The 13,803-nt window shown below is 50.6% G+C and overlaps 1 protein-coding gene across 17 annotated transcripts in view; it reads left to right on the forward strand.

The window, feature by feature from the left end:
- Positions 1-13,803, forward strand: part of ITGAE (integrin subunit alpha E) — a 75,623-nt gene that overhangs the window by 37,199 nt on the left and 24,621 nt on the right. For 13 of the 17 annotated variants that reach the window (XM_045043983.1, XM_045043979.1, XM_045043986.1 and 10 more), the window contains 15 exons: positions 134-265; positions 429-482; positions 678-793; positions 1,436-1,587; positions 2,564-2,717; positions 3,289-3,433; positions 3,912-3,979; positions 4,766-4,901; positions 5,485-5,627; positions 5,982-6,122; positions 6,790-7,014; positions 8,021-8,151; positions 9,723-9,853; positions 11,117-11,283; positions 12,656-12,784. In XM_045043983.1, coding sequence (XP_044899918.1) covers positions 134-265; positions 429-482; positions 678-793; positions 1,436-1,587; positions 2,564-2,717; positions 3,289-3,433; positions 3,912-3,979; positions 4,766-4,901; positions 5,485-5,627; positions 5,982-6,122; positions 6,790-7,014; positions 8,021-8,151; positions 9,723-9,853; positions 11,117-11,283; positions 12,656-12,784 — 2,024 coding nt within the window. 17 annotated transcript variants of the gene reach the window in all.

A 13,803-nucleotide genomic window follows, 5' to 3' on the forward strand; every position in this document is an offset into this window, starting at 1 on the left:
CACAGAAGCCCAGAGAGGGCAAGGCAAGCCTAAGCCCCTGTGAAGGAAATCAGAGCAGAGACAAGTGTGGGCCTGCCTGGAGGTGAACAAAGAGGCTATCTGACTCTGAGTTCTTCTGTATGTGTTTTTAAAGAAAATCTCCTTGATCCCAATGTACATGTGGATGCCAGAGACTGCTACAGGAACAAGAATGGCAGCCTAGAGAAGACAGCCAGGTGGCGCCGGGCTCTGAAGACACAAGAGAGGCAGGAGGACGAAGCAGCTGGTGAGAAGAGGCAGATCTGGGTTGTTCCCAGAGGCTGTCAGAGCTGACCCCTAGGCTGGTGACCTCCAGGGGTGAGGTGTGCCGAGGGCCGGAAGATGGGAAGCAGTGGCTGGATTCTATAGGCCTAGTTAGTCCCAGCTCTGCCCCCCCCTCCATATTACAGATGGGGAAACTGAGGCCCGAGGAGCAGGAGCTATGGGAGTGACTCACTCAGCAGGTCAGAGCCTGAGTAGGCCGTGGCTATCTATGCCTCCGAGACAAAGGCTTCACTCTTGGGAGCTTTACCAGCTTCCTCCCTGAACTGAGCCCTCAGGGCTTGAATGGGGTGGGTGCCCTGCAGGGCAGCACATGCTGCCCTCACTCCTGTGTCAAATTCCGTGTCCGCTCCTAACCTGCTCCCTGTTTTGGCCAGGCACTGAGATTGCCATCATCCTAGATGGCTCAGGAAGCATTGATCCCCCAGACTTCCAGAAAGCCAAAGACTTCATCTCCAACATGATGAAGAACTTCTATGCCAAGTGCTTTGAGGTGGGCTTCCCTAAGAGCTAGACTCACACAGTCTATTAGTTCTCTATTGCCATGAACAAACTACCTCAAAACAACAACCATTTATTTGCTCACAGTTCTGTGGGTCAGCTATTTGGGCTGGATTCAGCTGGGTGGTCCTTCTGCTGGCCTTGCCTGGAGTTACTCCTGCAGCTGCAGACATCCTGTTGTTTGACTGGATGGCCTAAGATGGCCTTACCCGTCTGGGCCTTGTGCCTCCAGCAGGCCAGCTTAACGTTTTCACGGCTGCAGTGTTCCAAGAGGGCAAGAACCAGCGCATGCATGTACTTTTCAAGTTTCTGACTGTATCGCATTTGCTCATGTTCCATTGACCAAAGCTAGTCACATGACCAACCCCATAGTCAATATGTGGGAGGGGGACTACACAAAGACATGGTTTCAGGGGCAAGTCTATGATTCACTGTGATCCAGTACTATTATACCTTCCTCCACCTCTCCTTGCTTAGAGATTTCCCTCTGCCTTAACATCTCCTCCTGCCTGGAGGCAAGGAGAAATGAGTGGATTCTTCCACTGCTTCCAGGAGGAACCGTGTAGGGGGCAGGGGCGGCTTTGGGCATGGCGACTCTGCCAACCTCCTCCCCACCTCGGCTCCTCCTCTATAGTGCAACTTTGCCCTTGTGCAATATGGGGAAGTGATACAGACTGAGTTTGATCTTCGGGACAGCCAGGATGCACTGGCCTCCCTCGCCAGAGTCCAGAATGTCACTCAAGTGAAGAATGTCACCAAGACTGCTTCTGCCATACAGCATGTCCTGTAAGTATGAGGGCAGTGGGAATTACCTGAGCACCTCCTGGGTGCCAGCTCACGGCCCTGCCCAGAGGTTCTGAGGCATCATGCCTGGAGAGATGGCTGGATGGAGCTGTGAAGAGGAGAGGATCAGGTTCTAGCTCTTCTTTGGCTGAGGGAAATGTGTGAGGTCTTTCAACCCAGTCTTTGTTAATGGCTGACATCCCAAGACATCCTCCAAAAAGTCTTCAAAGACTCCTGCTGTGAGCATCAGTAGAGCACGGTACTTACAGGGATGGGCTTCGTGGCCAGGCTGCGTGGGTTCAATCTCTACTTTGTACTCACCTTGGGTAAGTTGCCTAACCTGTCAGTGCTTCAGTTGCCTCACGTTTAAAATGAGAATAATAATAATGCTTGTCAGGGGCACCTGGGTGGCTCAGTCAGTTAAGCATCTGACTCTTGATTTCAGCTCAGGTCATGATCTCACAGTTTGTAAGCTCCAGCCCCACGTCAGGCTCTGCGCTGACAGGTGGAGGCTGCTTGGGATTTTCTCTCCCTCTGCATGCTCCCTTTGTCTCTCAAAATAAATAAATAAATAAACTTAAAAAAATAATATTATTTGTTCTATAGGATTTTGTGAGGATTAAATGGGTTAAAATATGCGCAGCACTTACAACAGTGCTTGGCACATAAGTACTATGTAAATATTAGCCACTCTTTATTAATATCATTGTCATTCCTACACATACACACAGAATAGACTCTGCTATCCAGCACCTTTCTATGGGAGGAGGTGAGGGGCTAGGTATGTCTCAGCCTCCCCTCCACCTGGCCCTGCTGTGTGCCACAGGGGCATCACCACCCCTCTTCTGGCTTTTGTTCCCCCATTTCGGAGGGCTCCTTAATCCTCTCCAATTCTGAAACAGGTCAGTGAGTAAAATCTCCCCGGAGCTCAGTATCCCTCTGGCAAAGTTCTCCTCTTTATTTACTCTCCCCTACTTAGAGACAACATCTTCACGCCAAGCCACGGCTCCAGAAAAAATGCACCCAAGGTCATAGTGGTAATCACTGATGGGGACATATTTGGGGATCCACTCAACCTCACGACTGTCATCAGTTCCCCAAAGATGCAAGGTGTTGAGCGCTTTGCCATCAGGGTAAGAGCTGGGAGTTGGGTCGGGGGGTATCTTCTGACCCTGTTCAGCCTGGGGTGGGGAGGAGCCAGGGTTCCCGATAGGGGCTTGCTCTATTCACAGACTCTCACCAACTTCTCCCAGTCCCTATGTCCTGTACTTCCCCCATCCCATATCGGGTCCTCACACAGAGGTCTTGTTTCCCAACTGTGGTCACAGCTCACTCACCCAGCAGTGATGGGGAGAGCAGTGGACACTCAGGGATCCCAAAAGAAGAACATCAGGGAAGGTTCCTGGAGGAGATGGTGCTAAGCTAAGTGTTGGAGGACAAGCAGGAGTAGCTGGCCTAGGGTGCAGGGAAGGTAGAAGGGCTCTGCAGGCAAAGGGCACAGCATGTGCAGAGGTGACAATGAACCTGGTGTGAGAAGGAAGGGGTATGTGTGGGAGAACAGGGAGCAGGGAAAGGAGGCAGGTGGTGAAGGGCTCTGAAGGCCAGCAGAGAGACTCAGCCCTCTCCTAGCCTAGAGAGCTCCCTGGGCTTGGGAACCAACCAGCCCTCACAGTGCTGACCCACTGACCCAGGGCTTCTGTGCAGGTGGGAAATGAGAGTACTAAGACCCTCAAGGAACTGAAGCTGATTGCCTCAGACCCATTTGAGAGACATGCATTCACAGTGACCAATTATTCAGCCCTGGATGGACTGCTGAGCAAACTGCAGCAGAATATCATTCACACGGAAGGTGAGGGCTCCAGCGTGGTCCACTTAGCCTCTGGCAGGAGGCCAAGCCCTGTGTGTCAGCCCCACCCCTGTCCTACCTCCATATGGTTCTCTGGGCAACTCCTATCACCTCTCTGAGCCTCAGCTGTTCCATCTCTAAAAAGGTAACAATATCCCCAGCCCTCATCGCTTCCCCAGAATTACCTGAACCTCTGATGAGAAGCTTAAGTGCTGGAGAAAGAATGACTGGGACATGGATCCCACTCTCAGGAGCTCACAGATGAGGAAACTGAGGCCCAGAAAGAGGAAGTAAGCTGCCCAAGCTTACTCTGCGGGTAGATACTAAAGCAGGATCAGGTCTCCACTCTCAGCCTGGTATATGTCCCATTGTTCCGAACATCGTTCCCTCTGGGTATGAGGTCAAACTGGGCCCTTCCCTGACTTAGTTTCTCCCTTCACCTCAGCCCACAGCAGCATCTCACTGGGCTTCTTGCTTCTAGGCACTGTTGGAGAGGCCCTCCACTACCAACTGGCACAGATCGGGTTCAGTGCCCAGATCCTGGATGAGGTATGTGGTGAACTCAGCACCAGGCAGGATCACCATAGAGGAAGGGCCTCAGTGACACCCAGGGACTCAGGGACCCCTGGCTCACAGTGCAGGGCTCTGTCCTCCTGTAATGAGGCCTCTGAAGGAGCCCGTTTAGGATAAAAGAAAACTCTTGTACTTGCTTGCCCTAATCTGGACCTTTGAGGTAGACAAAAGAATGGCCATATTTATTACAGGGGTCAGTTTTGTTCTGTGTGCTCAAAGATTGAGCAGTTCCCTCTTAATATATGCTACTAACACAAGCTTTGGCTCGGGTCACTTGCCTACCAAGCTGAGTACTCCTCACCGGAGGCACTATTCCTCCCAGATGGGGAAAGATGCAGGCATGGTGAGGACATCAGCCCTGCACAGAGGTGGAATTGTGGTTAGCAAATTACTCAGCACAGGTAGGCCTTGGGTGTCAGGCACAGGCTGAGCAACCTGTACAGAAGGAGATGAGCTCTGTCTTGCTCAACCATACTTTGTTTTAATGCTCAACGTCTATGGCCCGGGTCAGATTTCCACCCTGGAAATCTGGAGAGACACTCACTGGAGAGACAGTTGCCCCGCTAGGGTCATGGGTACAAGGTAGGAACTGGGTATTTGCCATTTCACCTTCCTTCTGTGTTTCCAGCCAGGTGGTCAGGGATCATTGAACATCCCCCGCCCCCAACCCAAGGTTTGTGACATTGGCTGGTAGGCCCATGGCTGCTGTGGCTGGCCCCAGCCCCTCCCTCTCAGATGACCTCCAACCCTCATCCCCTGTAGGGGCAGGTGCTGCTCGGTGCCGTCGGGGCCTTTAACTGGTCAGGGGGAGCACTGCTCTACAACTTGCACAGCCGCCGGGGTCGCTTCCTGAACCAGACGGCAGCAGATACCAAGACTGCACAGTACAGCTATCTAGGTGAGGCGGGGCCTGGAGACTACCTGAGTGAGGGTGGGGCCTACACAGGGACACTGAGGCTGCGCATTAGCCTGCACTAGGCTTCCCAGTTAGGGCAGGCTCTGGTCAGTCACATGGACTGAGGGATGGGCCTTGGTTAGGGACGCTCGAGGCTGAGAATTAGGGCCTTTTGGATGAGGACAAGGCCTCCTTGGTACTGAAGCTCAGGGTGGCCCTGAGGATGTGGGGCCTTGCCACTAACGGTAGTGGTGGGTAACCCTTCACCCCTCTCCTTGGTCCTCATATACCATGTGTATGATGAACATGGGTGGTGAATGTGTGTGAAGGAGTATATTTGGAGTGAAGCTGTATATATGATAATGTGTGTGTATCACTTCTGTGTGATGGGGCACTTGTGTGTGACCAGCCACGGTGGTTAAGTGGGAGCACTCCCTGATGCCAATTTTTAAAAGGATGAGAAAGACAGTTTCTCCAGATCTGCTCCCCTCTGCCCAGGCTACTTTGAAGGATTGGCTGGGAAAGTCGGGGTTCTAAGGAGTGGCCTGGGAGCTCCCAACGATAACCACCACCTCCTCCCTCCTAGGTTACTCAGTGGCCCTGCTGCACAAGGCCTGTGGCCTCTCCTATGTGGCAGGGGCTCCACGGTACAAGCAGCGGGGGGCCGTGTTTGAGCTTCAGAAGGAGGGCAAAGAGACCAACTTCGTGCCAGTGCTGGAGGGAGAGCAGGTACTTGCTGGAGAAGGATGCCCCCATTATTATAGATGGAGGATCTGGAAGTCCCAGAGGGAATGGGACAGGCTCCAAGGCACACCGAGGGGCATCACCTCAGCCTGGACAGAACTCAGACAGAATGCAGTGCCACTGCCCCAGCTCTGCATGTCTGGTTATCAACTGGCTTCCTCCGCTGTGGGGCATATGGCCGCTCACCCAGGCTTCTAGGTTTCTCTGGTGAACAGATTGATCTGGAATGACCCAAATTGGCAGTCCAGGAAGAACAGGATCAGGAGTCTAGGCTTGCTGAGGGGTATCAGAGGAGGCCTCCCCAGCACCCTTGTGAGCTGAGCTCCTCCTGGGCTGTAGATGGGATCCTATTTTGGCTCTGAGCTGTGCCCTGTGGACGTTGACATGGATGGGACCACGGACTTCTTGCTCGTGGCTGCTCCTTTCTACCACATTCACGGAGAGGAAGGCAGAGTCTACATGTACCATCTGAACAAGCAGGTGGGAGTCTCCATCTTCGCAAACTTGCTGAGCTTGTGGGTGCTTAGCCTGCTGCAGAGGTGATGGAGGCTGGGAGCACCCTGGCCCTGCCTTGCTTGGAAGGACAGTGCTGGGGAGGTGCGCAGGGTGGATGGTGGACAGCTGGGGCGGCTGTTCCATTTGTTCCCCTGCTCCACCTTCTCACTTTCCCCACCCCATCATCCCATGTTGATGATGATAACATCCCAAATAGCTGCACGCTCGGCAAAGCATGTTTTGTCTATGATCTCGCTTGTTTCTCACTGTAACTGTGTTTCTCATACTGTGTCACTTCCATTTTACAGATGAGGAAGCTGAGGCTCAACGATGTTGAGACTTGCTCAAGTTTACATAGCGAGTGTGTGGTAGAGCCAAGACTAGAACCCGGGCCTCCCAGTTGCCAGTGCGGTACCCCTAACTGTGGGAGCAGAGGGAGAAGGCTCTGGGTCCTAGCAGGCTCTGGGCAGGAGGATCTTAGCCTTACCACTCGCTTACCGTGTAGCCTTGGGGAGGTCCGTCGCCTTTTCTGAGCCTCAGCCTCCCTGCTAGAGAATCAGAAACAAGTCCAGTGAGCATGCCTTCTGGGATGGCTGTGGTTGTGCACCCTGCATCCCTCTCTTGAGGGCTGAGCTACCTGTTTGCTTTACAGAATGGTTCCTTCTCTTTGGCACACATGCTGAGCGGGTACCCTGGATTCACTGATGTCCGATTTGGCTTTGCCATGGCAACAGTGGGGGATATCAGTCAGGATAAGCTCACAGATGTGGCCATTGGGGCCCCCCTGGAGGGTTTTGGGGCAGATGATGGTACCAGCTTCGGCAGCGTGTACATCTACAATGGACGCTGGGATGGCCTTTCTACCACCCCCTCTCAGGTAACCTGCAGGGCTCTCTCCAGCTCTACTATGAGATTCTGACCTCCCTAGATGTGATAGCCTGAGCCCCAAGTCAGCTCCAGTTCTAAGTGTCAGGCGGGTCCCAAAGGGTCAGCAGTGCCCAGTGAAGGACAGAAGTCACTTGGAGGTTCCAGGCCAGGACCTCACCCCAGACCCTTCCAGTGGGGTAAGAGGTTGTGGCAACATCTGTTTCTTGACCCGTATCTCCCTTTTTTGGCATTCCTGACCATGGACCTGCCTCAGATTCTCCTTCCCCACTTTCTGTCCCTTCTCTGGCTCCTGCCCCCCCCACCCAACCCCATCCATGCCTTAACCCTCATCTCCCAAGACTCCATTGCCAGCCTCTCATGTTGCATAGTTTGTGGGCACTTTCACCCATCTCAGACCACGGTTGTTCTCCTAACTTCAGTTTTGTATGTCCAGCTGTGTCCCGAGCACCTTGCTGGATGGCCCCCCAGGCATCTCAGTCTCATGCTGCCTAACCCAAAGCATCCTCTCCTCCCAGACCTGCTGCTCCTCTGGGCCCCTTCTCCTATCCCCCACACATATCCTAATGGTTCTCTCCCATATCCAGCCCTGGCCTGGCTCCTGTCTCTCTCCATCCCTACCACCCCTGGTCTGGCTGCTCCTACTCACCATCTTCCGCCCTGTGTCTGATTAGTCAGGCCCACCTCATTCCCCAGCCCCTCATCAAGCCTCCTTGCACCCAAACCCCCTCTGTTCCCACTGCAGTGACCCCTAGCTATGTCCTCAGATGTCCTGCTCTTCCCCAACCCCAGCTTTCATCACTTGCCATGTCAAGTCCCACCTGCCCTTCAGGGCTCCATTCAAATGCCATTCCCCCTGGAAAACCTTGCCCTTCTCTTTTCAGTTCCTCAGTTGAGGGCTCACTGGGGTGGGGATCAAGGCTTATCATGCTGATTTGAATAAAACCCAAAAGAGCTCCCCTTCTCCTCCTCCATGCCTTGTGCTTTTCTCTCCACAGCGGATCAGAGCCTCAGAGGTGGCCTCAGGACTCCACTACTTTGGCATGTCAGTGGCTGGTGGCTTAGATTTCACTGGTGACGGCCTTGCTGACATCACCGTGGGCACTCTGGGCCGGGCAGCTGTGCTCCGGTAGGGATTCGTCCTGCCTCCTGGGGTCCCAAGTCCCAGCCTCACCTAGTTGCCCTGTCTTCAGTGACCCCATGAAGACACCAGACACTGATGGGAGAGAGTAAATGTGGTTGTTGAGGGCACTGGCTCTCGAATCTGCCCATCTGGGTTTGACCCTCAGCTCTCAATTAACCATTTGCCCTTGGGCAGGTTCTTGTATTCTGAGTCCCAGTTTTCTGATCTGTAAATGAGAATAACAACAGCACCTCCCTCACAGAGTTATGAAGAGTTATTGAGAGAATCTTTGCAAAGATTTGGTACAGTACTCATTGAAAGCTATTATTTTGATGATATGATGATTTTCAGAACTTCTGTGTTCCATCCCTAAGGGAATTATCAAATCCCATGGCTATAAATAATCTGGCAGAGCACCTATCTGTCCTGTGCGCTCCACTAAGCTCCAACTTGGCTGCCTATTTAACGCCCCTCTTGGCTGTTGCTGTCTGGCATCTCAAAGTTAACATGTCTAAAAATGGACTTCGTGTTCTCACCCACTCCTCATTCTCCCCAAGCTGCCCTTCCCCAGGCTTGCCAGCTAAGTAAATGGCACCACTTGTTCAGGACAAATACCCAGGAGTCATCCTTGATTCCTCTCTTTTCTTTCTCCCACCACCCCATCAACAAGATTTTGTTGGCTCTGCCTCCACAATGCCTCCCGGTATAAGACGCTGGCATCTCTCACCTGCACCACTGCCATGGTGTTCTTCCGTGCTTCCACTCCCCGTGCTCTGTTCTCCACACGGCTGCCAGAGGAGTCCCTTTATCCTGCTGCTTAAAACCCCTCAGTGGCTCCCACTTAGAGAGTAAAATCCAAATTCTTTACCGTGGCTCGCCATCTCCATGGCTTGTCTCTGCTCATCCCTCCATCCCCATCTCCTCTTACTACCTTCTGTCTCACTAATTGTGCTCCAGTCGTGCTGACCTTTGTGTTCCTTAAACAAACCAAGTTCATTGCTACCACATGCCCTTTGCACTAGCTGTGCTTTCTGCCTGGAAGGAGGTTCCCCTTCTCTTCACACAGCTAGCTCTTGTTGGCACATCTCAAATGTCTCATCAGGGAGGCCATCCCTGATCACCCAACTAAGTAGCCCCCAATCTCTATTACCCTAACCTGTTTTATTTTCTTAAAAATTTTTAATGTTTATATTTGAGAGAGAGAGAGAATCCAAAGCAGGCTTCAGGCCCCAAGCTGTCACTGCAGAGCCCGACACAGGGCCCGAACTCACAAACTCTGAGATCATGACCTGAGCCACAGTCAGACCCTTAACTGACTGAGCCACCCAGGTGCCCCCTATTTCCTTTTATCATAGCATTACCTGTACATAGGATTTTCCTGTCTCTTCTTATTTGCTTGTTGTCTATTTTCTCACTAGAGAAGAGACTTGTCTCTTTTCCAACTACTACATCCTGAAGATGCAGAACAGCACTTGGTATACTGGAGACGTTCAATAAATATTCATTGAATAATTGAATGAGCCAAGCACTGAAGTCTTGTGGTCACTCCTCATGGTTCTCTTTGCTATCTTGTTTAGCTCAAGACCTGTGGTTTACCTGAATGTGTCCATGACCTTCACCCCCATGGCACTGCCCATTGGCTTCAACAGCAGTGTGAATGCTTTTTTGTGTTTTGAAATCAGCTCTGTGACTACAGCTGCCGAGACAGGTAATAGACAGCCTGGCTGACCCCCCTCCCCCCTCCCCCCCACCCAGTGTTGTGGTCATTCCTTGTTGGCTTCTGTAGGGGACAGAGAAAGAGGACTGGGAGGGTGGTGGTGTGCCGGGAGTGTTATGAAGTCCTGGTACTTGAAATCCCTCTATTAGAGCTTAGTTCCCTTGAGGTTAGGTTCTGCCTAATGGGAACTGTCCCAGAAAAGAGTGGTCTGCTGTTAAAGCCATACTATGAAGGGATTTATCTGACCCTTCCCTTGTTGGGCAGAAGGATTTTGGATCCCTTCCTCAAGGCTGAAGGATTGAGTTTCTGAAAGAAGACTCAGAAAAAAGGCAGCCACGCCTCCATCCCCCTCTCCTGTGCCCGTGTGTGTGTGCATGTGTTTGTAGGGGCTCCTGAGAAGTGCCTTTCCTCTTACTCTCTGATCACATCTTCCCTCCCTCCCTCCTCACTGTGTCTCCCTAGGCAGGTGGGATTAGATAACCTGCTGGAAGCCTGGCCTCTTTTTCCATCCCCATACTTGGCATTGGTTGGGTGCCTTTCCAGAAGGCAGAGGATGGGCATGGTTTTCATAGCCCAGGTACTTATTGCTAACCCAAGAGCTCCCCTCCAGAATAATCCCTCAGCAACAGTCCCCAAGGTTTAATCTCTCCAGAACAATACCTAAGATGTCTCTTTGCCTCTTGCAGGTCAGAAAGCATTCTCCCAGGTGGGAGTGGCTTTCCTGTAGAAGGAGGCCTTCATCAAATCTGGGGGTAGAAAATGACAGACCTATCAGTTCCAGCTGTATAGGATGAAAGATTCAGGTCACATTGCTTGAATAGCAGCTTCTGAGTGGCTGTGTGACACTGGGCAAGTGTCTTTTATTCTCTGGGCCCTGGTTTCTATTCTGTACAGTATGAGAGTTGGCCCAGGTAGTCTGTAAGGTGCTTCCAGCTCCGCTATCCTTAGGTCTTACTCTATGGTTTCTCTCTCCAGTCTCTGAATTATTCTTCCTCATAGTTTTCTCTTTCAATCATAGCCCTGGGCATGTGCTGCTTTGGGTTTGGGGCTGGGGCACTGAGGGACTAGAACCAGGTGCCAGAAGACCATGAGGAAAGTACTTTTGAAATGAAGAAACTTGGGATTCCAACACAAGGGACTAGGTGGGGACACCACTCAGGAAGGGCTCATAAGGAACTGCAGGCAGGCTAGGGGCCCTCTGTCTAGGGCTTACCCATCCCAGTCTTATCAGGAAGGTCTGGTCTTCATTCCCAGGCCTCAAAGACACAGTTCTGAACTTCACATTGGACGTGGATGTGATGAAGCAGAGGAAAAGACTGCACTGTTCAGACAAGAATATTTGTCAGAGCCACCTTAGGGAATGGGATGGCAGTGTGTCCCGTCTTTGTGAGCCCCTCCTGCTCATTCCCACAGAGGGAAAGGTAAGTGGAGGAGTTTAGAAGAGAGTCATGATGGGTCTGGGTTTTCTTGAGAAAAAAGATTTGAGATGCTCGCCATGAAGGATATATACCCAAAACAAACTAGACAATTATAATAATCCTAGCAGATCAAGAACCATATAATGGCATGGGAGATGGAGTTAATTATACTAGAACTCCGAAGTAAAGAAATCTACTGAAATTGAACACTATGTCTCTGAGCTTCCTAGAAACTGGACACAAAGGGAAATGCTCTAATGGCTGACATTCTTCTTGGCAACAAATCAGGAATAACGGTGGATCCCCCCACCCCAGCCTCATGTCATCTCACCTAGCAGTGGGGCTGAATGCCCTTATATGAGTAAACATCAGAAACATTGAATGAGAGAAAATAAAATAAAGACAAAAGGTATCATTTACAAAGGTTTACTCCTGACAGAGGTGCCTGGAGACATAAAAGACATGCATTTGTCAGGACTCAGCCTTAGAAGGACCTATAAGGATGATTTATTCCAATAAACTTATAAGTTATGCTTCTCACTACATATCTGTTCCCATATCTGTTCAGGGTGTTAATTGGATTAAGAAAGTGTTTGTAGCAAGTCTATGCCTTCCTTAAATAAAAACTACATTTTCTACCTAGGGATCATGCTCACCTACTCTCAGGTGTTCAAAGCTCCTACCATCACTGAAAGGCTCACTAAGGCCAATGGCACCCTAAGTAATCTCCTCATCTTCAGGTTTTACCTTTCTTTTTTTTTTTAATGTGTATTTATTTTTGAGACACAGAGAGACAGAGCATGAATGGGGGAGGGTCAGAGAGAGAGGGAGACACAGAATTTGAAGCAGGCTGCAGGCTCTGAGCTGTCAGCACAGAGGCCGACGCGGGGCTTGAACTCACGGACCGTGAGATCATGACCTGAGCCGAAGTCGGACGCTTAACCGACTGAGCCACCCAGCCGCCCCAGGTTTTACCTTTCTAATAAGTCCTCCAGGTTGCTTTGAGAAAGACCTTTATGAACATAGATGTGACCACAATTCTTCCCTTCTGTGGCTTCCATTTGCCCTCCAAAAAATATTCAAGTTGGTTTGTAACTCTTGATGGCCAAAATCCCTTTGTGTTTGGGATGGGAACCATCATGAGTTTTCAGGCCTGAGGTTGTAGCAGATCAAGTGAGATTTTTCCAAAGCTCTAGGCAGCTTGGTTGAAGGAAGTTTCCCTTCAGCTTGGCTTATGTGGAAGAGGCTTATGACTTCTGACTCAACACTTTCATTGTTTATTTCTTATTATGACTACATCAGACTTAAAAGTATTCTTGTCATTTTCCCCCCACATGCCACTCCAATCCTGTATTACTTGGTGACTCTGTGGTAGCTCTGCGAGGAGGACTGCTTCTCCAGCATCAGTGTCAAGGTCAGCTACCAACTCCAGACCTCAGAGAGCCAGAGGGACCATCCCCACCCTGTTTTGGACCTCTACACTGAGCCCTTCACCATCTTCCAGGTGACGCAGCGAGGCGAGACTCCTGGGAGCCGTCTCCCAAAAGTACCTGTTCCTCTAACTTTAAAGAATGTTAAAGTTAGGAGTACCCTCAGACAGTATTTGGGCCCCTTGCTGTTTAAACTGGGGAAACTGAGTTCCTGAGATGGTGTTCATTTGCCCAGGGCCTTACTGGTGGGTAACACAAGTCTCCAAACCACATGCAAGGTCAGTTCCTTTATGTTCACAGAAAACGTGCTTGCTACATATTTAATGATGCATAGGAATTTGCTGTCCGACTAGGCAAGGGTCTCTGGTGATAGTGTGGTGGGGGTCCTGTGTGGAGTCTGGACTGGGCCAACCTGCTCCTTCCTGTAGATAGGATGCTCTTTAGTGCATCTGCCTACCCAGGCCCTGACCTCGGCCTTCAGGCTGAATGTCTGATCTACCCAGAAACTTGGTGAGTATCTGTCACAAGAAGCTTCTCTCATAACTCAGAGAAGTCAGAGGGAAAAAGAAACAGTCAAATTTCTTTTTTTTTATATTTATTTATTTATTTTGAGAGAGAGAGAAAGTACAAGCGGTGGAGGGGCAGAGAGAAAGGAAGAGAGAGAATCCCAAGCAGGGTCTGGGCTAGCAGTGCAGTCCCCACCCTGGGGCTTGATCTCACAAACCGTGAGATCATGACCTGAGCTGAAACCAAGAGTTGGATGCTTAACTGACTGAGCCACCCAGGTACCCCTCAAATTTCTTGATTCTTTGATATATAGGGTGATTTGGTTCTCTATACCCTGGCCCCCAATGGTATTCTGTCAGTCTTCATTTAGAGGGTCTTATGGCATATAGAAAAATCAGCAAGATCAAAGTGACAACATACACATTTAAAATAATAATTACAGTCAGTTGGAATGAAAAGGAAAAGCCGCCAAAAGCAGTTGATACTGACATAGAAAATCTTCAGGTAGCGTACATATATTTCCAGGTAATCATAGGACACTCATGACTGTCTAATATTTTTACAACAATGCTCTATATAAATTAAA

Source organism: Felis catus, chromosome E1 (genome assembly GCF_018350175.1).
Source record: "Felis catus isolate Fca126 chromosome E1, F.catus_Fca126_mat1.0, whole genome shotgun sequence".
Classification (NCBI taxonomy): Eukaryota; Metazoa; Chordata; class Mammalia; order Carnivora; family Felidae; genus Felis; species Felis catus.